Here is a 24854-nt window from a genome sequence, read left to right on the forward strand (position 1 = left end):
TGATTAGCATTTATGAATTTGACTGAAACAGATTTTTTTTCCAGTATATAAAAAGACAAAGAGTGCATAACTTTAAAGCTTTTACAAAGACAACGAAAGGTAAGAAAAAAAAGAAATAAAAGCAGGAACAAAAATATGTATTTATGGAAAACAGTGTGGTATAAAAATACAGGAGTCAAGTACAATAATTTTAGCTACCAAAATTTCATCTATTTACATTCTAACCCTTCAAGCTTGATCAGCTTGTACTCCATATAAAGAAAATCGGATTTGTTTAAATAAAATTTAAATTTCTCTGATTTTGTTATGTGAAAAATTAAATCCCTTGATAATATATTTGTCAAGGGAATCACAAACATAGAATAGCAATGCATATCCCACTTTGAAAACAATTGTCTGATTCATAATCAATGTAAATATCAGTAATCTTTTTTTTTAACAAGATGATCACTTGAAGAGTTATGGGTCATGATTAACAAGGTTGAGGAACATGCGCAACAATTCTAATAAAAGAGATGAGTTGATTTAAAAAAAACAAAACAATTATGAGCAGAATGGTCTGCCTTTAGTTCAGAGATATCCCTCCACCAAAATAGTTTGACAGCATTTTTAAGTTTATATAGAAAACAATCACCTGGAGGTGACTTAGAAAACCTCTGATATACATTCTAAAAAAACATATTTAAAATGTTTTAAGAAGATTTCTTTAAAAAAAAAAAAAAAAAAAAACAATCACAAAGTTTAAAATCACAAATTATCAGAAACGTAGCATTACATTGTATAGAGGACCAGCACCTAGAGAATGGCTGAACAGTGAACATTTTTGAATAGATTGCTTCTGCATGAAATGACACAGCTTGTTTGAAAGGTCTCATCAAATGTCAACGGTAAAATCAAAGAAACAGAAATATCTGCATTGCTTGAAAGTAACAGTGGGCTAACTCTTCCGATCAATGTTAAAACAGACAACTTCAAAGCATCCTTTCAACCTTTTGCTTATATGACATAACCTCTAAAACTTTGACAACAACTCACTGTCTCAGTTAGACCCACACAAACACAAAAGCTGTTGAATGCTTTGAAAACACAAAATCATAGAATCGTATATGGGATTTTCAGCTTAAAATATCTAGTAACAAAGGAAACATCGAAACAAATGACAGTATCATAAGCGTTCACATTCAGCGATTGGCTAGCTGAAACTAGCAAAGTTTCTGTTCAAAAAAAGTCACCATTCCCTGATTCACCTCCAAGATGTTTTTCCCCAAGCTATTATAATGGCCTGACAGTAATATGCACAAATGATCAAATCATAATCTTTACACGAGAGGATGCAATTAACAAACACATTTTTTTAACAACATTTTTTACACCTCTCCTTTACTCCACAACAATGGTCATTGTAAAAAGCAGAAATCGACTTTGATTTAAGTTGTCATATCCATTGTCTAATGCTTACATTTAAAGTAATATCACAAACCACTAGGTTGAGATATAACAGGCAACCCCCTTTTTAAACCTCTTGCAAAAGTAATGGCTAAAAACAAGCCAGCAGAGTGAGTACAGTTAGCTGATGCATGGCACTCCGACAAAGGCACCGGTGGAGGGAGCTTCTCATGCTCTGGAGATGAGGGTGGGCTGTGTGAGAGATATGAGGGGAGGTGAAAGAGTGTGTGTGTGTGTGTGTGTATATATATATATATATATATATATATATATATATATATATATATATATATATATATATATATATATATATATATATATATATATCTTTGTGTGTGTGTCTGAGAGAGTGTGTGTCTGTCGGTGTGTTAGCGTGTGTCGATGTGTGTTGCAAAAAAAAAGGTACCCGGGTCCTTCGGCGGAGGCCATGTTCCCTGTGTGGCTGTGTGTCCCTGGGCACAGCGACCAAAGCAGTGTGTGTGTGTATGCGTGCATGTATGTGTATGCATGCGTGTGCAAGGGGGACAAGGAGAGGTGTGAGGTTAGGGATGTGGGGGCAGCAGGCTAGAGGAGGGGGCCTTCAGTAGTATCTCCATACATGTGGTGGGCTAAGGGATGATATGTGTTAGGATGAGGGTTAAAGGGGACTTGGGATGAGGGTTTTAGGATTTGGGGTAGACGTTGGGGGGGGTCTGCTACCAGTTGAGGCGAAACATAGGGTGCTTGAGCAGTTCCCTGGAGGCAGGGCGGTCAGCCGGCTGGAGTTCTAGACAGCGCAGCGTCACGTCACGTAGCCCCGGCGACAGGTGAGGGGGGATGGTGGGGGCTGTGGTGGCGCTGGCAATCTGAGGGGTGAAAGTTGGGTAAACTGGGTCATTCTCACATCCTTCTGATGCGTAAGGATGCATTCATACATTACCCTAATATCATAAAAGTATTGTACGGTAAACCCTTTTACAATATTGTGCACCAACTATATAATAAGAGCATGGCATGAACTAGAAGAAGAAAACAATTCAAAGAACCAATGAGGATGTGGATATGTAGGACAGTCATACCTTGAATATAAGAGCCAGGTGGTTTGAGTGTTTCTCAGCGTTCCAGGGTGGCTTGGCACAGGACATCTCGATGATGGCACATCCCACGCTCCAGACGTCACAGCTGCGCCCGTACTGCTGTCCCCTCAGCACCTGCCACAGACACACAAGCAAAACATAAACACATCGTCATGACAACATCGCTCATGACTGATTCAGTTTCTGTTTAATCAGATTTATGGTCTTCAAACCTTCGAACCAAAACAAACAAAATAAAACAAACACAGTCTAAATATCCTCTCCACTCAAAACTCATCTCGCCAAAGTACACAAGTTTACTGGTTACAGTGACCGCCAAGCAAACACAGGCCTTGACTAAACCCCAAAGGAACAGTCAACTGAGAACATGTTGTGATGGAATATATATTTTTTTATTTCAGTAGTGTTTGACTGACCCAGCTGGCATCAGTTGGGCTAAACACGTGTACATGCGTGTGCTCGCATCCAAAAAAAAACAAGTGATGCAACATCCACAGACTAGCACGCAAGTCTGGAAGTTATGTGCCCCCTCAATGTGTAAACAGATCAAAAACCACACATCACTGCCCCCTTTACACTGGCTGGGTACAAAGGGCAGGCTTCTGTTTGTGGTAGTGGGCAAAGAGCATGTAGTCTAATTTTGCTCAAAACAATCTGATGAAATAACGTGTGGCCACTTCTACTCAGATAAACTAAATTTTTCGTACCTATTTCAAAATGCCCAGTTTCATATCCTGAACTCACTGCAGGACGAGTACTATCGACAGCCTTGAGAGAATGTTTAAGTTTGCTGAATGAGTAAGCTGGAGAGTGCCGAGCTGTATCAAGATAAAGGAACATGCCGTATCAGTGATAACGCACGCCTGATCAATGATAGGGACAAGTAGGATAACTTGGAGGGGGAGGCAAACAATGAAAAAGCAATCTGCCCAAGAGACTCTATAAATGTGTATTACGCAACGCACTTAAGCGCTGGACATGGAATTCTAGCTTTTCACGTGCTGTACAAATACAGTATGCTACCTAATCCACCTCGTGGATGTTATCCATTTCACTGAAACCGTCCTGAAAAACACAATAACTTTTCCATCTAATCAGGTTCAAAAAGGGCAACTGATTGAATCAATGTTTAAATGTAGGTTAAAATATAAAAGTACACATCCACTATCTTGCTTTGAGAGTCAACAGCCACCAATGTTCCAGTCAAACCCAAATTACACACACCTGATGGGAGTTGAATACCTGATCTTGGTCACTGAAGCTTACAGTACTCTGTGATTTACAGAGGTAGGAACAAAAGGTTAAAAGCTGATAACATAAGCTCTTGTCTTGGTCTGAAGCAACAACACAGGAGATACTTCCTGGTTAAGACACAGCAGAACATCTGTTGATCCCTGACCAACACCACTTTTTTTACAGCAATACCACCAAGTGTCACAAGAGGGCACTGAGGTAACTTCTCTGGAGCAATGTCACAAAGGCAACTGCCATACATTCTTTATGAGGACTTTTTCTGGTAGTAAACAATAAGTGCACTAGGGGGCACTGTGGTAACTTCTCCATTCACACATATCTAGCAGTCAGGATGAGGACATCTGTACTCTATGGGCAGAGATCACTCGGTCTTCCCTTTCTTGTTCTTTGAATGAGCTCAGAATTAAAGAATAGGATCCAAACAGCTACAAATGCACGCATTGATCAGCCCTATAGTTCAGAGAGCAGACTAACTGTGAGTTGTAACACGCAGCCACTTTCTGGAGTTCTAGAGATCAAACCTTGACGCAAAAAGAAGCTGTTTACTCTTTGCATTTCAGAGCCGAAAGAGGAGGAGGAGGAGGCGGAAAGCTACGCTGTTCATTTTGAAGAGGGTGGCCTCCGTGTAATGAACTGAGCTACTCTGAGACCGAGAGAGAGAGAGAGAGAGAGAGAGAGATAGCTGAGCTCCCCCTCCTAATTAAACAAGGTTCAGGCCACAATGACAATAAGGAATTAAGGGGTCCGGCTATTGTGGCCACCTCAAAAGGATTACAATTTTCTTTCATTTGGAGTTAGTGAGAGATTCCAAATCCACTTTGCCCAGTTCCTGACCGCACACGTGAGACTGAATGCCCCGCATAATGGCCGCTGGATTTCATCAAGCTTTGGCAGTTGGGCGGGCGTTGGGACTGGGCAGGTCGCCATTAACATTTAAATAGACAGAGTTGAAAAAGCTAGAGGAAGACTTTGGTCTTGCCCAAGAGTTTGCCCATTGTGGATGCATAGGACTTGAGGACAACACAAGCCTGGAGGGGAAAAAAAAGAAACACACCAAGTTGGCCAACTCAAACTTCACCAAAAGCCTGAGTGCTGACCCAAGGGCTGGTGTTGGAAAGTGTTCACCCTGACATCCACACGTCCACACAAGTGTTGTAAATATTCCAACAGGGAGTGAAAGGAGAGCGTAGCCCAAACAAACAAACCCTGACTTAGACTTTAGTCGTGCAGGTCAAAAGTGTGAGTTTCACTGAGAAGACAGTGGATTTTTGTCCTCCTGTCTCCAGACTTGAGACGAATGGGCAGTAAAAGACTGCTTATGCTGGGTCAGTATCTGACAGAGGGGTCAAGAACCTGTTTTCTTTCTTTTTTTTCAATTATTACTTTGAGTGTGCAACATTTTTCAGTGTAGCATGCCAAGCCCATATTCCTATGACCATGAAGTGTATGAAGGAACTTACAATAGAATGAAAGATATTGCCACGCACTTCAATTCTGATGCGCTGCCAGTGGGTCACAGATGAAGGTGTGCAATGAAATGTTGTTCTTTTTTTTCGATGGAATAAACTAAACATTTATGCCGCTGTACCGAGAGTCCATACCTCTGGGGCCATGAAGGCGATGGTTCCCAGCAGCTGGCCCTGAAACTCTCCTGCACCTGTTCCCTTGGAGGCCAGCCGGGCAGCCGCTCCAAAGTCTGCTATCCGCAACCTCTGCCCGGTGCTGTCAATAAGTAGGTTGGCACCTGGGGTACAAAGGACACAGAAGGAGGTAATTAACACAATACATCATGGAAGGCAGTGACGGGGACCAGCACTGTGGATTTTGGAAATTAGAAGTCCATTTTACATTTTCACCACCAATAATTCCAGGGAGATGATACCACAGGCTACATTTTGCAAATCGAGTGTTTTGTCCCGGCAGGAAGTAGATGAGAGGGTGTGACTGCGTAAGGAGGGGTAGGCTTATCGTGGGGGCGCGGAGTGGGGGGTTAAAAAATAAAAAAGCTCCTCTTAAGCACCTTTCTCTTTGTGGTTCAAAGCCACAGCTGAGCAAGGGAGGCCCGAGAGGGCCAAAGCTTTGGGTGGGAGCCTCTTCCTTCCTAGAGGCCTCAACACTGGACACCTAAGCTTGGAGGTGGGGGGGGAGTGTTTGTAAAGGAGCAAGGGTGCGTGGGTGTGTGCGTGCGTGCATGTGTGTGTGTGTGTGTGTGTGTGTGTCTGGGTCATGGGGGGTACTTCCTTAGTTTCCCGCTCACCTTTGATGTCCCGGTGGATGATCTGGTTCTCGTGGAGGTAGGCCAGCCCTCTGAGCAGCTGCTCGGTGTAGTTGATGATCACAGCCTCTTTGAAGGCCCCGTACTTGTTCAGGAGGTGCGACACGGAGCCACCTGCAGGGTGGGAACACAGAGGGGATGCTTGCTTTGGCAAGGCACTTTTATTTAAAAAAAAAAAAAAAAGTTGCACGAAAACTCCAGGATAGGTTCCTGCATCTAATGTTCAAGATGCGGGAGATAGGACCACAGTGTGACCCTGCCAAAAAGGAAATGTGAGACAATGGCTCATTACTGGACCATCCATGTGTCAAGGTGAGGGGTTACTTAGGCAACCTTCTGCTTTCCAACACTTCAAACGGCCCTTTATTCGGTCCCCTGATATTCCATGCTTGCATGCGGCCTTATTACCCAACTTTTCCCTTTATAGAAATCAGTTCATATTTGACAGAGCCGGGCGCAAATATTTGATTAATGAAAAACAAGCCCTATTGTTTGAGGTATCTAAAAACAGAATGAATTCATGGTTGTGGGGCAAACTGTTAGTGGGGCGTGAGGCTCAGCAGGACATAGAGCACTAAGAGAGAGGCTGGTGTTGCAGCTGAGCTACCTCCACCCTCAGGCCCAATCATTACAGTCCACACCACCCACTGGGCTCCACAGGAGAACCAGAACATGAACTATGATTAGTGCTGGGGAGCATCTCTTTAAAGACTCACCTTTCAAAAACTTATTTTTTTTTACATTTTCAAATTGAATTTTTAATAAAATCAGGTGAAATGCATGTAAAAAGATAATGCACATGACAACTTGTTATGAAATTGAATGTAGCAAAACAATCATTATATTTATGTAATTACGTATAATTATGTTGTTTTCATAAGTGTTGGAAGTCATAATCATGATGAATCAGTTAATTTGATTAATTGCACAGCCCTATAACCTATGCTGATGAGTTGATAATAGTATTGGTAATACAGAGTGCTTTTGTGGGCAGCCGTGTCCTACTGGTTAGCACTTCGGACCTGTGACCGGAGGGTTGCCGGTTCGAACCCCGACCAGTAGGCACGGCTGAAGTGCCCTTGAGCAAGGCACCAAACCCCTCACCGTCACCTACACTTATACTTTACTGTGGTGTAGCGTAGAGTAGAACTATACTATAGTATAGTATACTATAGTATATAGTATAGTATAGTATAATACAGTACTATAGAACTATAGTATAGTATAGTATAATACAGTATATAATGTAGTACTATAGTATCGTAATCTTATGCCATATGGAGTCCTGATGCCCACTGTACCTGCCATCCACTCCACGAAAAGATTGTAGTTGTTCTTCTCACAGGTGGCGCCCAGCATGCGGATGATGTTGGGGTGGTTGAGGTGGCCCATCATACGGATCTCTTCTCGCAGAGCCTCCACCACCTCCTCCTGCTCCGACGACGTGTTGCGCACGTACGTAACCTAGAAACCCGACGGAGAGGGAGACATTACATTTAGCAGCATATTCAGACATTTCACAGAAAAACTCTTTCGCTAGATTACTTAAGTGAGTATTAGATGATCTACACTACACCATTTTGCCCTATGAGATTTTTGTAGCATTTTAGCAATCACAAATAGATACTCGGTAGTGGGTATTCTGTGATCAACCCCAAATGTTAATACCTATCCTTGCCTATTTTAAGTGGGTATACTGAGATGGTGATGCTTTTTAAGTGGGTATACTGCGTAGTCCTGCGCGTCACGTAGACTACACCACTGGTCACCTGTTTGACAGCCATGAGAGTGCCGGTGCCCACGTCCTGCGCCTGGTAGCAGGAAGAGAAGGCCCCCAGGCCGATCTGCTGACCCTTCAGCCACTCCTGCCCCTCCCGGTAGGGCTGCTTCGCTTTGGTATGGCCAGGTAGCGTCTCCGGCGTCTACAGGACAACCCAGGAAAGGATCAATGATAAAGAATAAATGATTAATAAGAAGAGTTTGTTGAAGGTTTAGCTACATAAACCTGATGTGTACAACTTACATCTGCCTGGATGATGATGACGTCCTCTCCCTTGTCCACCTGCAGCTGGGGGATGATGGGAAGGGCGTCCTGTGACTCCGACATGGCCATGACTATGGCCAACGCCTCCTCTTCCTCCGCCTCCATCTTCTCCTTGCACTTCTGGTGCTGCGCCACGTCGTCCGTGTAGGTGCCGCGGGTGGCGCTTCCTCCGCCACTGCCGCTACTACTGCTGCTAGAGTTACCCCGGGTGCCCCCTTGCTCACCCGGGGACAGCACGGCCACCTCGGACTGGAAGGTGACCGTGCCCTCGCCGGCGTTTGGCATGATGGTGCCCTCCAGCAGGTCCTCCATGCTGGAGTTGAGCTCGGCGGAGGCGTCCAGCCCGCGGAACTTCTCCTCCACCGGCGTGAAGACTGTGTCCTCGCTGGGGATGAGCGTGCCGGCGCCCGCGGGGCCAGAGGCCGAGGCGGACATCGGCGACGACGACGACAACGACGCCTCGGCGGCTCCGGGGCCGGAGGCGGCCAGCGCGGAGTCATGCAGTTCCAGCTTCAAGCTGCCCTTGGCCGGTGGTGGGCAGATGGGCTTGCCGCTGGCGCCAGTGCCCTCAGAGGGTGCGGGCCGAGAGGGTTTTGGTCTGTGGATCTGGCTGGAGGGCAGCGGGCGAGACTGGGTGAACACGGCTGACGGGTCTTTCTCTGTGTCTTTACTGCTGGCGGCACCGCTGCTGCCGCCGCTGCCGCCCGCTCCTGGTTGCTTCTGCAACGGGTACTTGCGCTGGGCGCCAGGCGAGGCGCCGGCCCCTAGCTTGCTGGGCACAAAGCCCGGCAGGCCCCTGGGGGCAGTCTTGGGGCTGGGGGCGTCCGTGGGGAAGGCGGGGGTATGGGGGGCAGAGGGGGAGGGCAGGAGCGCCGGACTCGGCTGAGACTGACCAGAGGAAGACGGCGAGTTGAGACACTGGCTCTGCGGCCGGCCTCTGGCCTGCACGGGGGGCTTTGGGTACTCCGCTGGGGGGGCGCCGGCCGACATGGCCGCCAGACGCTCCGCCAGGACGTCCTCGGGAACCCCCGCCGCTGCTGCAGCTGCTGAGTTCCTAGCAGGACATCCCTGCTGGTGCTGATGCTGCTGGTGCTGATGCTGATGGGCTCTTCCCCTCTGCTTGCCTGCCGCATTCAGCTGCACGGTGTGGGCCGGCGAGTTGCACTCCGTCGCGCTGCTCGGGCGAAGTTGTGGGCGGGCGGGGCCGTCGGGCGGCGAAGTGGCGCACCGCATCCCGGCCCGGCGGGCGGCGCCACCCCGGCTCAAAGCTCTCGGGTCGCCTGCAGCTCCTCCAGGCCCAGGTGGATGGCATCCAGGATGTCCATCTCCTCGGCGATGGCGAGCAGGCGGCGGCGCATGCGGGCATAATGGGTGGAGCTGGTGGCGCTCAGCATGTCCAGGAGCTTGAGGAAGACGTGCGGCACGCGGGCCACCATGCGCGCCGCGCTCAGGAAGACGCGGCGCGACAGCTTGCCCACCATGGAGTGGGAGTTGTCGATGGACTGCAACGCGAAGCTCAGCAGTGGCAGCAGCTTCTGGTACCTGCTTTGGGGAGAGGAAGGCACAAGTCATGAACAAAACTATTCTAGTCAACATTCACATTTAATGTTATATTTGGACAGTGTCAATCAACCAATCTACACCAATAGAATATCCAAATATTCACTTGATATACAAGATGTGGATTGCAACATACTGATCACACAGAAATCAACTGTTGGCATTTCTCTATTCACTTATTCATGTAATTTATTTGTGACTTCACAATGATGGTTCCTGATCCTCACCTCTCCCCCAGGTTCTGCGACTGGTTGCAGTCTCCGGCCGAGACGATGTGAGGGTAGAACTCGGCGGGGAACTCCAGCAGTAGCCGGTCGATCAGGCACAGACGGCCAAGCAGGGCCTGCCAGTTAGTGGACTCCGTCTGGGAGCCCAGGATGCAGTTTAAGACGTAGTCCACCCCACCGATGCCTATGGACCCTGCACACAGCAGAATAGCCCTCACTTTAAAGTCACATCATTTAAAGGTGCCATGTGTAACAATTGAGGTAAAAATATCCAAAAAATGAGCTACACACGTCAAAAGAATGAAAAGAAATAAGGGTGATGGTGTCATTAAAAAAATGACAAGGTATAGTGCTGCAGAAATATCAACCTGAATTAGCATGCTAAATTACTAGCCACAGCCCAACACGTGTCATAATACCAGTTTCGGCCATGGGAGGCGGTATGTGGGCAACATAACCACCAGCCAAACTGCAATACACGTGTCTCGGTTGTTACTCTAAGGTAGGCCAACTCACTTTCTGGAGGTATACTGCCCCCATCTTTTATGGAATGTGGAGTATGAATTGCTTTTTTGGCGGACATTACACATGGCAACTTTTTTTACAAACAGTTTTTCAATGAACTGACTTGATTAATGTAACAATGGCTATACTGTGCCTCTACCCCCAACAGTGCCACTACCCCAAACGGCTTTTTCAGAACGTGCTTTGAATTTAAAATAAACAGAGAAATGTGAGTTGGAAAGGTGGCTTGTGGTCCTTAGGGACCTGATAGCTACAGAGATTTGAATGTTTTACTTTGAGTTATGCGAGGCGGTTTTGAGCTCCTACCTGCTTTGAGGATCTCTCTTCCCACCGCAAGCTCCCCCATCTGCCCTTTGCACAGCTCCAGCAGAGTGGACACAGACAGTTGGCTGGTATCCGGCTGTGGACAAACACACACACACACACATCAAACAATGAACACGCTTTAAGCACCACCACCACCCCATGAAATAAGATCTTATTTTGAGAGATCATTTGTTAGAAAACATTAATTGTACTTAATCCCCAATTTGGCAGATTTACACTATAATACAATAGCCATTTCAAATGTTGTGCCCTCATTTGTAGAGGAAGTAGGCACTTATCATATCTTTATAGTACATGTACAAAAATTCTACCACTAGGTGGCAGCAAATTCAAATTCAAGCAGTCATATTCATGGGGCACCATCACTACGTAAAACTCCTCCCAAATCCACTGCACTAATCTAAAAACAATCAATAGTCTTAAAACAAACAGGACACATTTCCCACCAGAAATAGAGTGGAGAACGGCTCCTTTTACAGTTACTGAAAGGCATTTGGGTTCTAACTCGGTGAAGGTACCTGTTGGCGTCGGCACACTTGACCAGGATGGTCTCCACCACGGGCCTGAGGAGCTGCTGCAGTCGGCTGCGCTCGGCCAGTGAGTGGCAGGGGGTGTACACCAGCATAGCCCGCAGGGTTTTCTGCAGACAAAACGCCAAAAACAAGCATGTTTACTCACAGATTTCATAGTTTAGGTTTCACTCGCTTACCTTCTAGCTCGCTCACTCATCTCTTAGGCAGGCATTACCAGAGACACACACATACCTAGGCAGGCATTACCAGAGGCAGGCACCTATGAGACACACACACATACCTGCATTACCAGAGACACACACATACCTAGGCAGGCATTACCAGAGACACACACATACCTAGGCAGGCATTACCAGAGACACACACATACCTAGGCAGGCATTACCAGAGACACACACATACCTAGGCAGGCATTACCAGAGACACACACATACCTAGGCAGGCATTACCAGAGACACACACATACCTAGGCAGGCATTACCAGAGACACACACATACCTAGGCAGGCATTACCAGAGACACACACATACCTAGGCAGGCATTACCAGAGACACACACATACCTAGGCAGGCATTACCAGAGACACACACATACCTAGGCAGGCATTACCAGAGACACACACATACCTAGGCAGGCATTACCAGAGACACACACATACCTAGGCAGGCATTACCAGAGACACACACATACCTAGGCAGGCATTACCAGAGACACACACATACCTAGGCAGGCATTACCAGAGACACACACATACCTAGGCAGGCATTACCAGAGACACACACTAGGCAGGCATTACCAGAGACACACACATACCTAGGCAGGCATTACCAGAGACACACACATACCTATGCCCCCCCCCCCCTCCACACACACACACCTCAGGGGAAACTCAGGAGAAAGAAGGCCCATGTGAGTGAATCATTGGGGGGTAGACATACTGGAGATAAGAAACACCTGAGGCAAGAATGGCTAAATGTCTGGGCTGTCTGAAACAGCCACAGTCCTCAAGTGTCTGGGTTCATGACAATAATAAAAAAGCCCCTTATAAGCAAAACTCTGCAGACACAGAGGAGTCTATTTGCGACTGCTAGTAAATGGGCAATGTCGGAGCCGCTGCATGGTTGTAACACGACTCCCGTGGTGGTGTGAAAGAGGAAGGGATGCACTTTTGACCCCAGAGTGTTATGACCCTGATATTCCACGTGGTCGCCTGGGAATGACCCCAAGGCCACATTGAAACTGGCTTAAAAAAGAGCCTTGGTTCTGTTAAGATGGAGATGAAGCGAACAGATTTGAAGATAGATTTGACAGATTTGTGACCACAGGATTATAGATTAAAGGGATCATGCCGCAGGAAACTATTGTTTTCTTTTGGCTTTACAACAAGATATGCTGATGTGACTAGGGGGCGTAGTGGGCTTTTTTTCAAATTGGACTGTCCCCTTTCCTGGCTGTAATGGCCATAAAAAGAAAAGGGTCACAGTGCACAGACAGATTAGAAAAGCATATTGTTTCTACATCAGAACTGTTCTTATGTATTATGTTCCCTCCCCTGTTAGCAATCTAGCAGTTCACCTGGAACATACCTAACGATGTTGGCCAGATAGAAGCCTAGGCTATACGACATGTGAAATTCCATATCAGAATAAAATCTACAGCAAAATCAGCCAAATTTTTCCTATAAAATGAATTAGTATACTAGAGAATCATGACAAAAACTTGCAGACCTTACGAAAGCATCTCAGGAACTGTTATTAAACAAAGTGTATAGTATGGCTCCTTTAAAAGTTTGTTTTGAACACATGCAGAAATAACAGATGATAACGAGTCTATGCAATGTTTTGTCAACAGACACGTCAACACACAAAAATAACTGTGTTATCCCCAAAATTGACAGCAAATTATCAGTCACTGTCAGTTTTAGGACAAAAAATTATTTAGATGGAGCATTTGGGGGTTCATGATTCAATCTTTCCAGCATTACTTTAACTAAAAACGAGCAGAGCAATTAATGACTCAGTGTCCTTGAAAAGAGGGAGAAACTGAGAGAAAACGAGGGGATCTTGGTTCACACTGACCCTGACTCCAAGTGTAGCTGTGGGGAGTGATGAGTGATGGAGGATCGTACTGGCCCTCTGCCCAGTGCCGACAGACCCAGCTAACAGTCTACTCCTTCAGCACTCTACTGTACCTCCCCCTCTTCGCTCACACACACACACACACACACCTCAAAGCAACACTTAAACGCATACCCAAAGATAGATACAGTATGTACCAACAACATGCATGCATACGGTGTTCCAAAAGACATTTTCATAGACATATTTTGTTTTGAAAGTCACAAAATACTCCCCACATTGCCTTTTAAAAAGCCCATATAATTCCCCCTTGTAGATACTGCACATGTTAAGTGGGCTGCATGCTTTTGTCCAAGCCTCTGCGGCCCTGGACAAAAGAAGCCCTTACGACCAGAAAAGGAGGAGGGAAAAAAAAGTTCTCTTCAAAGTATCCTTTCGGCTCAATCTCTGACCCTTCCCTTGAGATGCGGACACGCAAGGTATTTTTAGCACAGGGCCACTCCCTTCTTCCTTTGTCGCCCAAGAATATAGAAGCACTGCGATCCATCCACACGAAATATGCTAGAGTCCAATGAACCCCCCCCCAGCCACCCCTCACACACACACACACACACACACACACAGCACCAGTGTCCCACCCCCAGCTAGAGGACAGAACTTTGTTGTTTTCATAAATGCTACTCTCTGAAGAAAAGTGCCCGGGGGAAATGTCAACTCCCAAAGCTCGACATTATGAAAAAGAGAGTGAGAGAGAGAGAGATAGAGAGAGAAACCCTCAAGAGCTATTGTTCTTTATGAAGAGATTAAATAGGTTAGGAGAAGAGAGAGAGAGAGAGAGAGAGAGAGAGAGAGAGAGAGGGGAAAGGCAAGAGGACAAAAAAGAAACCTTTCTTTCAGCAGTTGTAGATCCCCGCTGTCGCTTTTTCAATGTCCCGGCCGAACTGGACGTTTAAGAGGGACAGGCAGACTGACAGCGGGAAAATGTGTTATGAGGCTGAACTTTAGCACTGGGCAGATTAGCAACTGGGCAGACAAGAGAAAGTGCACAATCTGGACGTTGCACTCAAGATGCTCTCTCTGCTTTGTGCTCTCAGATCCCCTGGCGCTGATGACTAATAAACTGTCTGTGTATGTGTTTGTGAAGACAGGGGGGTTGTTTTGTGTGAGAGACCTCCTAAGTGAGATTTGGACAAACTACAGAACAATGAAAGATTCATTCAAAAGGTTAATAAACCTCTAGAGGGCCAATACATGACAAACCCGTATGATGCAACTGATAAACTAATCTTTTATCATATAGTACTGCAGTCTTAATAATACCAGGAAATGGGTTGCTAAATTATAGTGCCCATTGAAAGAATTGATATAATATACATGCTACAGGCTCAAAGGGCTATTTATTCAAGTTTTGTTATTCTTTAACTCGCCTATTTTTATGACCAACTTAGACATGACATCCATAAGGTAAACAAAATAACTTGAATGTCATGGGTGGAAAATGTATTTGTGTGTGTGTGTGTGTGTGTGTGTGTGTGTGTGTGTGTGTGTGTGTTTACACTCATAACCTTCCTTACATCTCCAAGGCAGCATTCCCAAATGGGATACAGAAATGGCTGCACCAGACGCCACTCTGTGATTTAATGTTGTGGGTGAAGTTGTGTCTTGCGTTCCATTTGTAAGGTGGCCCTTCTTTGCTCTCTCAGAGATGACTGTCTGCTTTGAATTGATTCTGTGGCCTCTTAATCTCAAGACCAAAGACAGCAAGCCCACAGAACCCCACCCCACACACAGTGATTAAACTGATTAAAGAAAGTGAATGTAACTCAAAGGCCGGGTGTGTGTGTGTGTGTGTGTGTGTGTGTGTGTGTGTGTGTGATCTTACCAGAGCGGCCACGTAGACCTTATAGACAGGGTCAGCGCACACCATGGAGAGGACGCTGCAGCAGGACTCCACCACCACCTCGCCGGACACCTCCCCGCAACTTCCTGTCCCTCCTCCTGCTCCGCCACCACCGCCTCCACCTCCTCCTCCGCTGGCCCCTCCGCCCAGCGAGCGCTCCCCATTGGCCAGCAGTAGAGCGCCGCTCACGTCGTGCGACAGCCGCCGCAGTGCCATCTCCCGGATGTTCCAGTTCCGTGAGAAGAGGCAGCCCACCAGCTCTATGCCAAAGACCTAGGGTGAGGAAGAGGAAGGAGAGATGGAGAGAGAGGAAGAAAGAGAGAAAGAACAGAAGGATAGAGAGAAAAAGACAAAAAGAATAGACTGAAAAAAAAAACTCCTTATGTTAAGTGTGACTTCTACTGCTTTAACTGACTTCAAATGAAACAAGCAGAACTGTATTGATGCTTTATGAAGAGCATCGCTGCCCTTCCATTCCACTCTCGGCCCTTTCCAAAATGTCCGTCCTCTGCAGTAGCTCACCTTGATCCAGGGCTCGGCCAGCTCTTTGTAGGTCTGTGGGATCTGTTGCACGCCGTAGTGGGGCAGGGTGAAGTCACCCTCCGGCTGGCCCAGGCGCGGGCTCTCGCTGTGGGCCGCCGAGGAGGCCTGGCTTTGGGTGCGGCTGGAGGAGCCCTCCACGGAGGAGGATGGGTCATGGCTGTGGGAAGAAAGGGGCAGGTTTGTTTCTATTTGTTTTCAGTCAGTAGAGTAAACACACCTATAAACAACGCTGCTATTATGAATTTCTGCTGTTACAGCTCTATTGTATGCTGAGACTAAGTGGTCATTCCTTAGAGCTCTTTGCAACTTCTAAACCTTTTACTTGGCATTAATGAATGGAAGCAAAAGTTATCCACAGACACTCAACCAAAGTAGAAGAATAAAGCTAAAATATGGCAGAAATGGCACACGGTACTGTTGTGGGTATTACAGGTACACAAAAACCTTTGCATGCAATGTGAAGTACAGTTGGCATTGCATGCAGTACAACATGACCCTTGAATTGTACTTATATGGTATCTGTACCTGTCAAAAGAAACCATCACACTTTCTGTCACTAAAAAGACTAAAATGGGGGATTTGTTTAAAAACTACATCCATCTGGGCTCTCCAAAAAAGGCAGATGTTTTGAGGAAAGCGAGCTTATAAGTAAGTATATAAGTATATTTAATAAGAGCTTGCTCCTTACTCAAAACAAGTGTATCAAATTATTTGGTTTCATCTTGGATTTGTTCAGTCATGTAGCACTCCCATTTGTGGCTAAATTACATTAACATAATACCATTCCACTGTGTCACGACATCTGTTGGAAGTAGAGCGATGCTCCCTGTAGGCTATTAGCCGCTATCCTATACATGTGAGCAAAACATACTTTTTCTACACATTACCATACACTTCACCCAAACAAGGCCAGCACTTTGTTAAGTAGAAAGTCCCCTTCACCATATAATGGCCAGAACTTTGTCTGAAATAGTTGACAAAGTAGTAAAATGTATCAAGAAAGCCTTAAGCTGTACTTTAATGGATGTGTTCCTGTACTTTACTGTACTAAAAACTGTACTTTTATGGATGTGTTAGTAAGCAACAAAAGGACAAAGTTCATACTTCAACACTCTGGAAGGAAAACAAAACATATTTATTCCATACAATTACAATAATTATGGTTGTTTCCCGGGGAAAAACAACGGGCTAGTGTTTCACGGATGCTTTTTTTGAAAACATGCAGAATCCCCCAAAGTGGCATTTTCATGTCTAGAGGGGGAAAACACCTCAACTCTAAGTAGCTGCTATCATTTCAAACCTGGGCAGAGACACAAAACACGGGTGGTGCCTGGCTGTCTAGCTCACCTAACCACCAGAAAGGGAAGGGATCCAATGGCCGAGAAACATTCCAGAATACGGCCTGGTGGCCCACACCACGGGCCCTGTGCAAACCTGTGTCTTGACAACTTAAATAGCATGCCTCATTCAAAAGGAAACATTACTGTTTTTACTTTCTTAGGGGATCTGAAATCTATTATATAGGTCATGCTTTGAAGTCATAAATCATTCAGACTATGAAATCAGCAAATAACTCTTTAATTGGTGACTGGACAGACACACAGCCATGCTTGACTTATACTTCCTTAGATGGGCAGAGAAAAAGGGGGAAACTATTCAAACATCAAACCAAACTTGGTTAAACATTCGCCCACATGGATCTGTCTTGGCTTTGGTAAATCAGTGACTAGGTCCCACTGGTAGCAGACCTTGGACTTTATCCTTGAGTGCAGACTCCATCTGCAGGAGGGAAAGCTATGCCTTACTGATGAAGAAAACGAAGAGAGAGAGAAGGAAACGCATAAAAGAAGCTTGGAGGGCAAGAGGTCTAAGTTGGGTCCAGTTCACACCGACATTCCTGGGCTGCCACGGGGATGGGGGCTTGGTTGTCGGGATGGATTAGGCTTGACGAGAAGTTACTTGGCACACTGCATCACTCACAGTGTGGTACTGGGGTGGCATCGAGACATTTGGCTGGCGTTTTCAACGGCTTTGTGGTTTTTTTCTCTCTCTCTCTCCGACTTCCATTCCAATGGAGACCCAGTTCCGGTGGCCTTTTGCTACTGTGCATAATGCCACCGGCCCCCATAAAGGCTTCCGCTGAAATTTCCGCTTTCTTGTGCTCCGTCTTATCTGTCTGCTCTAACTGCGACGACGGCGGCAGCTGTTCCGGTAGCGACACACACACACACACGCCCACCCACCCACCATCAGCAGCAGGTGCTTCCTGACACGGGGACAGGACAGACGTCGTCACCTCGTCACCTAATCAACGCAACAATGCACGATATTCCGGCCGCTTCCACAAGACTTTCTTAGGAGAACAACTTCCTGGTGGCTTACAGTTTTAAAATAAAATATCTCCAAAATAGTTAACTGAGGCCACTAGATTTCTTACAAATGTAAAGAAAGTAATGCATACACTCGAAAGTACACACAGATTTGCAGCTGTTATAAATCAAGTGGCTGCATTGAACCGTACAGCTTTCCCAGTTTCATTTTCTCAGAGGCCCAGATGTGTATAATGTGTGATATCCTGTCGGTCCTTGAGGATGCAAGCCAGACCAAAAAAGCACACAGAGAAAACATTCTAGAAAGCAATAACCTTGCATTACACTTGCATTCAGATTCAGTTACCTGTAAAAATCATGGGACTTCCACTTGGCTCGACAAAGAGGGCAGATCAGCGTTTCGTGGTTTCGCCTGCATTCCTCTGCCCCTGCAATCATCGGAATAAAGCAACTAAATAAATATAAATATATATATATTTAAGACTCACATTTCGTCCAGTCACATTTCAATGAATAAAGAAAAATGTCTTTTGACTGGCCGTCAGCTGGGATCGAGCCACAGATGAAGCCCTTGTCCCAATTACATGGGGACGGAGAGGGGGGGCTGGAGGGTAAGATAGACTGGAGGGTTAGAGAGAGAGAGAGAGAGAGGAAGAGAGAGAGAGAGAGAGAGAGAGAGAGAGAGAGAGGAGAGAGAGGAGAGAGAGGAGAGAGAGAGAGAGAGAGAGCTTGGGGGGTTGAGAGAGAGAGATGGATATGGAGAGGGAGAGTGCAGGAGGACAGGGTGTCTTTTGCACGAGGCTATGGGCTTGTTGGAGAAGGGCAGTGTAATGTCATGGTTCAGGGATGGGTGTGAGACAAAGAGGGACAGACAGAGAGGGACAGAGAGAGAGGGAGAGAGAGATGAGAGAGAGAGAATGGTGCAAGGATGGGTGCGATGGTGTGTGGTCTGTCGCTAGGCTCGCTGAGCTGGAAAACCTCTCATGGGTGACTGTCAGGAGTCACTAAATGTCAGAGGAGTCCAACACACTCTGCTTTTATACCTTTTCTCTCCCTCTCCGTCCCAAGCACTCATTCTCTCTATCTCTCAATATCACTTCATCACTAAGTCTAAATGTGAATCGTTTTAGAAGCCCAGATCAAACCTTTTAATGATTCTTTAGTGAATAAATAGAGACACACATAGATTCAAACATAGATTGTGTTTTCCAACAAGCTAATAAGTCATTCTGTGTCAAACCAGAGAAAATCCAGGAAAAAATAGTTGCTGCAGTCTCAGATTTTGCTCAAAGATGATTCATGATTGGACCATTAAAAGTTTGTACTGTATGCACATTCGTTTTATATAAAGCCCTAGAAGTGCAAAACTGGTGATGTTAGATATTACAAACTGTTAATGGTTCAGTGGTTCATACTGAGAACATGTGTCTTCCACCCTACATAGTTTGGGCTGCCTATGAATAATACTTTTCATTATATTAATGCCCAAATATTGCTTACCAGAAAAAGTTATTTTCGGGCTGTAAAACTTAAGTAATCTCAAGGGCTGAAAATAACACGAAGACATAGGATTTGAACAGAAATATTTTACAGACCTATGTTTTGGGACCCATTCCTGATATATACAAGGTTTCAACAAAATCTGAGACGGTGCAGCAACAACCTTATCTGATTGGACATGGAATGACACTAATGGTAAATGGTGTTAATTGTAAATACTGAGTTGTGTTTGTATTGTATTTCACTAGGGTATTTGTAACGGTATGCTATGTTGTGCATGGTGGACTCCACAGTGTGATGAGCGCTGTATGTGTGTGCATGAGCGCTGTATGTGTGTGCATGTGTGTATGTGTGTGCATGTGCATGTGTGTGTGGCACCTTCTTATGGACTTACAGATAGACATGCAGTGGTGGTGCAGCTTGTTCCTGCAGCCCTCCTCACACACAGTCAGGCTCTCCTCGTCCAACATGTCCAACAGACAGATCGGACACATCTGCTCCTCCTCATCTTTCATGCTGAAGACACAAACACACACACTAAGTTACTTGAATGTACCCACAAAGACAGAAACATACACATTTCACTTCAACCACTGGCTGAAAGAAGTGTCTTGTGATCTCTATGTCTTGCCATATCTATTTAGTGAAGTGTAAAAACACCACCTACACAGTTTTTTTTCTGCATGGTGTTAACACACAGAGTTACTGGAATGTCCTCATAAAGATTTACCGATACACACAACAAGCAAACATATCACACACAAACACCTTTTCTAAAAACAATTAACATGCAACCTTTCACTTCAACCACTGCCTGAGAGAGGCGTCTTGTGATCTATATCTATTTAGTGAAGTGTAAAAACACAACACACACACAATGGAGGCCAGGCAGTAAACTGAAAGGAGGATAGGCATCCGTGGATGTATGTGTTCTTTAAAAGAAACACCCAACATTACTGTGCTACTGTGCTCCTCCCACGTACACCTCCCCTGTTGGTTGACCCTCTGCTGTGGTGTGGGTGGCTGAGCGAGAGTCCTACCTGCTCTCCGTGCTGGAGGCGGAGGTGCTGGAAGGACAGGTGGTGTGCGAGTTGGACATGCGTGACACAAACTTCTGGATGGTGTTGCGTGAGGGCGCCTTGATCCGGGAGCTGCGCCGGTTGTGGTACTTCTGGAACAGACTCTCCACCTGGGTGACACACACCAGACAGGACCCCCCACACACACACACACACACACACACACACACACACACACCAACTTTAACAACAGTTCCAGTCATAAATGATACTCTTTGAAAAATAATTTTGCAGACACCCACAAATTCTCTTGGTTGAAATATAATACACTCATCTGCCTTCAGAAGCATTCCCCTGTTTAGAGATGCAGTCTGCCATTTGGATTTGGTTTCCCCAAATGTTCATATTTGAACTTAACAGTCAATCAAATTATACCCTTCTCTTCCATGCTGTTTAAGTACCATGTTGATTGACTGAGATTGTATGGCATAGTCCGAGCCATTATGTTTGATTACCATTTCCAACGCCAGAAGAACCAGAATTCTTAAAAGGTGTGGGTTTTTGAAGATTCTAACATAAGATTCTGTTCCGCAACAATTCAAGGTTCTAAAATTCTATGTAGATTTCAATGAACCCAGATATTCTTTAGAACGTTCATTTTCCAACATTCCTGTGATGGTACACCTTTAAGGGTTTAACACTAAATGCACAGCTAGAGGACTGTGAGCAGAAATTCCCTGAATCTGACAAAAAGTGTCTGAGATACAATGGTGTACTACACCTTGAAATATCTCAAATCCTTCAATTCAACACAAAAACTATAGAAGCCAAAATGGTAGTTTGATTTGCTGCGTTCTCTCTCTCACCTCAAAGTTTTTGAGGGTCTTCCTCCAGAGCAGAGGGTCGGAGGGCTCCAGCTGGAACACTCGGAGCATGACGAAGAGGACATGGATGCAGAACGCGCCTCGGCCACAGCTGCAAGTCTACAAGGAAACAAACAAACACACAAACAAGCCCGCACACATAAACACACACACTTTTTATGACTGGCAAATACCCCAGGCATTCTGCTCTAGTGCCTGTACACCATTTCTCTCAGAGCCAGCCTCATGGAACAGAAGGATAATATAATCATTCATATTTATTTAACAGACACAGTTGGGTCAAGTATTGCCTGGCATCTAAATAAATACTTTTATACAAAATAAGCATACAACATGTCTGTCTTGAGTTAAAAGTTGCGGGCGATTAGGCCAGACCTACCTGTGGACCAATGAACACTCTGTATTTGTTGTCAGGGCTGTCTCCTCCAATCAGGAAGGAGTTGGGTCCTATTTGCTGCAGCAGGTAGAGGCGGGCCCTCATGACCTTGTTGACCCGGCGACTGGTCTCCTCTGGGCTGTAAGGCGAGAAGCCATCTGGAGAGGGAGCCCTGCGAGGTGGTGTGACTCGCCCGCTCTGGAACTGTACGTGCGCGCGCACACACACACACACACACACACACACACACACACACACAAACACACAAACACACAAACACACAAAACGAGTCATGGTGTGAAGATTGCATCAAGCGGACGCGACAGACGGCCGGCTTCTCAGTTCAATGGACATTGCTTTTCAGCCACTCCATTACAGAGCGATATTCTGATTAGGCGAAAGCTTTCAAAAGCCGAAACCCTCAATCTGTTCAGAGAAGAGGCATTTAAGGAGGATGGTGGTTTCTTAGAAAGAGGAGAAAAGAACTCTCCTGAAGCTACAGCTTTACTTTCAATGGAATAAATGAATTATAAATGGAGATCATCCCCTGGAGAAAGCAGGCCACTTTTCAGGGAAATAATCTAGGAACAAGGAAGCTGTTTCAAAGCTCTTATGTAATATAACTTAGTAATATGCTTAGGCCTGTCCATTCCTGAATGAAGCTGGACAACATCTTTGGTTATGGAGCTTTGTATTGTGGGGATTGGCTTATTGGGCCCTGTGGCAGTGGCAGAGGGAGTGTGTGACTCTGCAAGGGCCAGATTTCCCCCGCGACACTCACCGGCACTGGGGATGCCCTCTTCCTCCTCACACCGGGGGAATCAGGCTTTCCGCTGAGCTTGCCGTTGGCCGAGGTCGAGGTGGAGGAGGACGACGAGGAGGAGGAGGGCCCTGGGGAGGGGCTGCGGCGGCCCCTGCTCTGTGGGGAGGAGCCTGCGGAGGCCTGGGACCCCTCGCAGCCGGCCTGCCCGGCCTCGCTGCCATCGGGCCGCAGTGGGATGGGCTTGACCACCTGATGGGGCAGTGAGGGGGAGGGAACAAGGACAGGAAGGGGGAAAGGATATACGTTAGGGGGGAGTGGGCGGTAGGATGGACAATAGAAGACTACATCACAGGAAGAAGTGTGTGTGGGCGCGCGTGTGTGTGTGTGTGTGCACACGTGTTTATGTCTGTGGGAGTTCTCTGATGATGAATGCCACATTTATTTCCCTGAGTAGTGTCTGTGTGTGTGTGTGTATATGTGTGTGTGTGTGTGTGTGTGTGTGTGTGTGTGTGTGAGAGAGAGAGAGAGAGACAGAGAGAGAGAGAGAGAGAGAGAGACAGAGAGAGTTTTATGAATATGATGATCAATACCACATTTTTTGCCCCAGGAACTGCCTCAGTAATCTGTTTCTGTTGAGAGTTGTTTAGGCAATAAGCCCAGTGTCTAAGTGCTGACCAGTGCATCTTTAACAGCATGAACTTCCCCACAGAATAGACTTGTGTTTGGAACTATAATCCTCAAAGTCTGCCTGCTGCTAGCGGAGTGCATGCCTCAGTGAAATATTCCCTCCTGTTTGGCTGATCAGCTATGTGTGTGCATCTGTGTGTATGTTTGTGTGTGTGTGTATGTGTGTGTGTGTGTGTGTGTGTGTGTGTGTGTGTGTATGTATGTATGTATGTATGTATGTATGTATGTATGTATGTGATCGTGTGTGTGTGACCGTGTGCGTGTGTGTTTATGTAGTGCAGCGTATGGCTGGAGGTTTGTGAGTGCGGCAGGCGGGTGCAGCTGCAGTCTCACCACAGGGCCTCGGCGGTTCCTCCGCTCCAGCCACTCGTGCTTCCAGGTGGGCATGCAGGTGACCTTGAGCTTCTCGCGGATCATGCTCTCCTCCAGGCCGGTTGTCCATCTTCTGCAGGCCCCGTAGCGTGTCCTTGTTCTCCATGTCTCGGCTGCTGGGGAAGGGAAGACACAGCATGGGGCAACAGTCAGCCAAGCAGTACTGATACGAAATGACACATTTTTACCCGGATTTTATATCTTGTGTGAAAGGAGGTTTTTTTCCCCTTTTCGTCAGTGCAACAATAAGCTTTAGGACTTCAAAATAAGCGTTAAAAATGTAATTACTCCAATTACTCCGATTTAAAACTCATCTTTAGTAGACAGGGCAGTCTAGTTCATGAGGGTTCTAATCATAATCCCTGAACTGTTCCCACACAGTGTGCATCAAAAGTCTGCCAGCACAGACAGAAAGCTATGGAAGATTGTTTGAAAGCAAAGGCAAGACAAATAATGTACCAGGGGACAGTGGCACCACTCTCGATTCATTCATGGTCGTTCAAGGCTAGTCTCTGCGGAAGCCGGAGAGTTGTAGGGAATTTACAACCAACGAGACACCCAGGGCGCTGTCTGTACTCAAGGCAGGCGAGCAGGAGGAGGACAAGGGGGGAGAGAGAGGGATGGAGGGAGGGAGAGAGGCAGAGGCAAGGGAGGGGAAGGGGGGAGGTGGGGAGCGGGGGCAGGGGGCTTCAGAGTAAATAGCAGGCCTCATACGAGAGGATGTTATGATAAGGAGTCGCTGCCGTCTGAGCCAGTTAGATTTACAGTACATCATACAAATGAGGGCTGACAGCATTGTTCAATGCCCACCCCGCGCTACCGAGTGAATGAAGGCCTTTCAGGGCCAAACACTTAGTCTGTCTTTAAAAAGAAACACAGCGAGAGAGAAAGAAAGAGAGAGAGTGAGGGAGAAAGAGAGAACGGGCAAGAGAAAAAAAAACACTCTACCCAAAACACAACCACTGAACCTTTGACTCTGTCAAAATGCATAATAAAGACCAGGTAGTGTATTATGCATTTTAGAGTCAAATACATGTCAGGTTAAACGCTCATTAAACCAATCTCATCTATCTAGCCCTCTCATCTCCCACTAACAGCAAAGTCAGAGACTAGGTAAAGACAGAAAAGACATAAA

At 46.1% G+C, this 24854-nt stretch overlaps 1 protein-coding gene across 1 annotated transcript in view; it reads right to left on the reverse strand.

Moving 5' to 3' along the window:
- Positions 1-1778: 1778 nt before the first annotated feature.
- Positions 1779-24854, reverse strand: part of map3k1 (mitogen-activated protein kinase kinase kinase 1, E3 ubiquitin protein ligase) — a 47385-nt gene continuing 24309 nt past the window's right edge. Inside the window, 21 exon segments of the mRNA XM_048259096.1 lie at positions 1779-2291; positions 2505-2636; positions 5378-5520; positions 6034-6165; positions 7353-7515; positions 7821-7973; positions 8075-9349; positions 9352-9637; positions 9883-10075; positions 10714-10807; positions 11240-11374; positions 15228-15518; positions 15768-15945; positions 18465-18546; positions 20013-20134; positions 20659-20807; positions 21504-21620; positions 21901-22101; positions 22679-22909; positions 23681-23773; positions 23775-23835. Of these exon segments, the coding sequence (XP_048115053.1) occupies positions 2142-2291; positions 2505-2636; positions 5378-5520; positions 6034-6165; positions 7353-7515; positions 7821-7973; positions 8075-9349; positions 9352-9637; positions 9883-10075; positions 10714-10807; positions 11240-11374; positions 15228-15518; positions 15768-15945; positions 18465-18546; positions 20013-20134; positions 20659-20807; positions 21504-21620; positions 21901-22101; positions 22679-22909; positions 23681-23773; positions 23775-23835 (4381 nt within the window). The 3' untranslated portion in view covers positions 1779-2141.

This window comes from Alosa alosa, chromosome 12, assembly GCF_017589495.1.
Source record: "Alosa alosa isolate M-15738 ecotype Scorff River chromosome 12, AALO_Geno_1.1, whole genome shotgun sequence".
NCBI lineage: Eukaryota > Metazoa > Chordata > Actinopteri > Clupeiformes > Clupeidae > Alosa > Alosa alosa.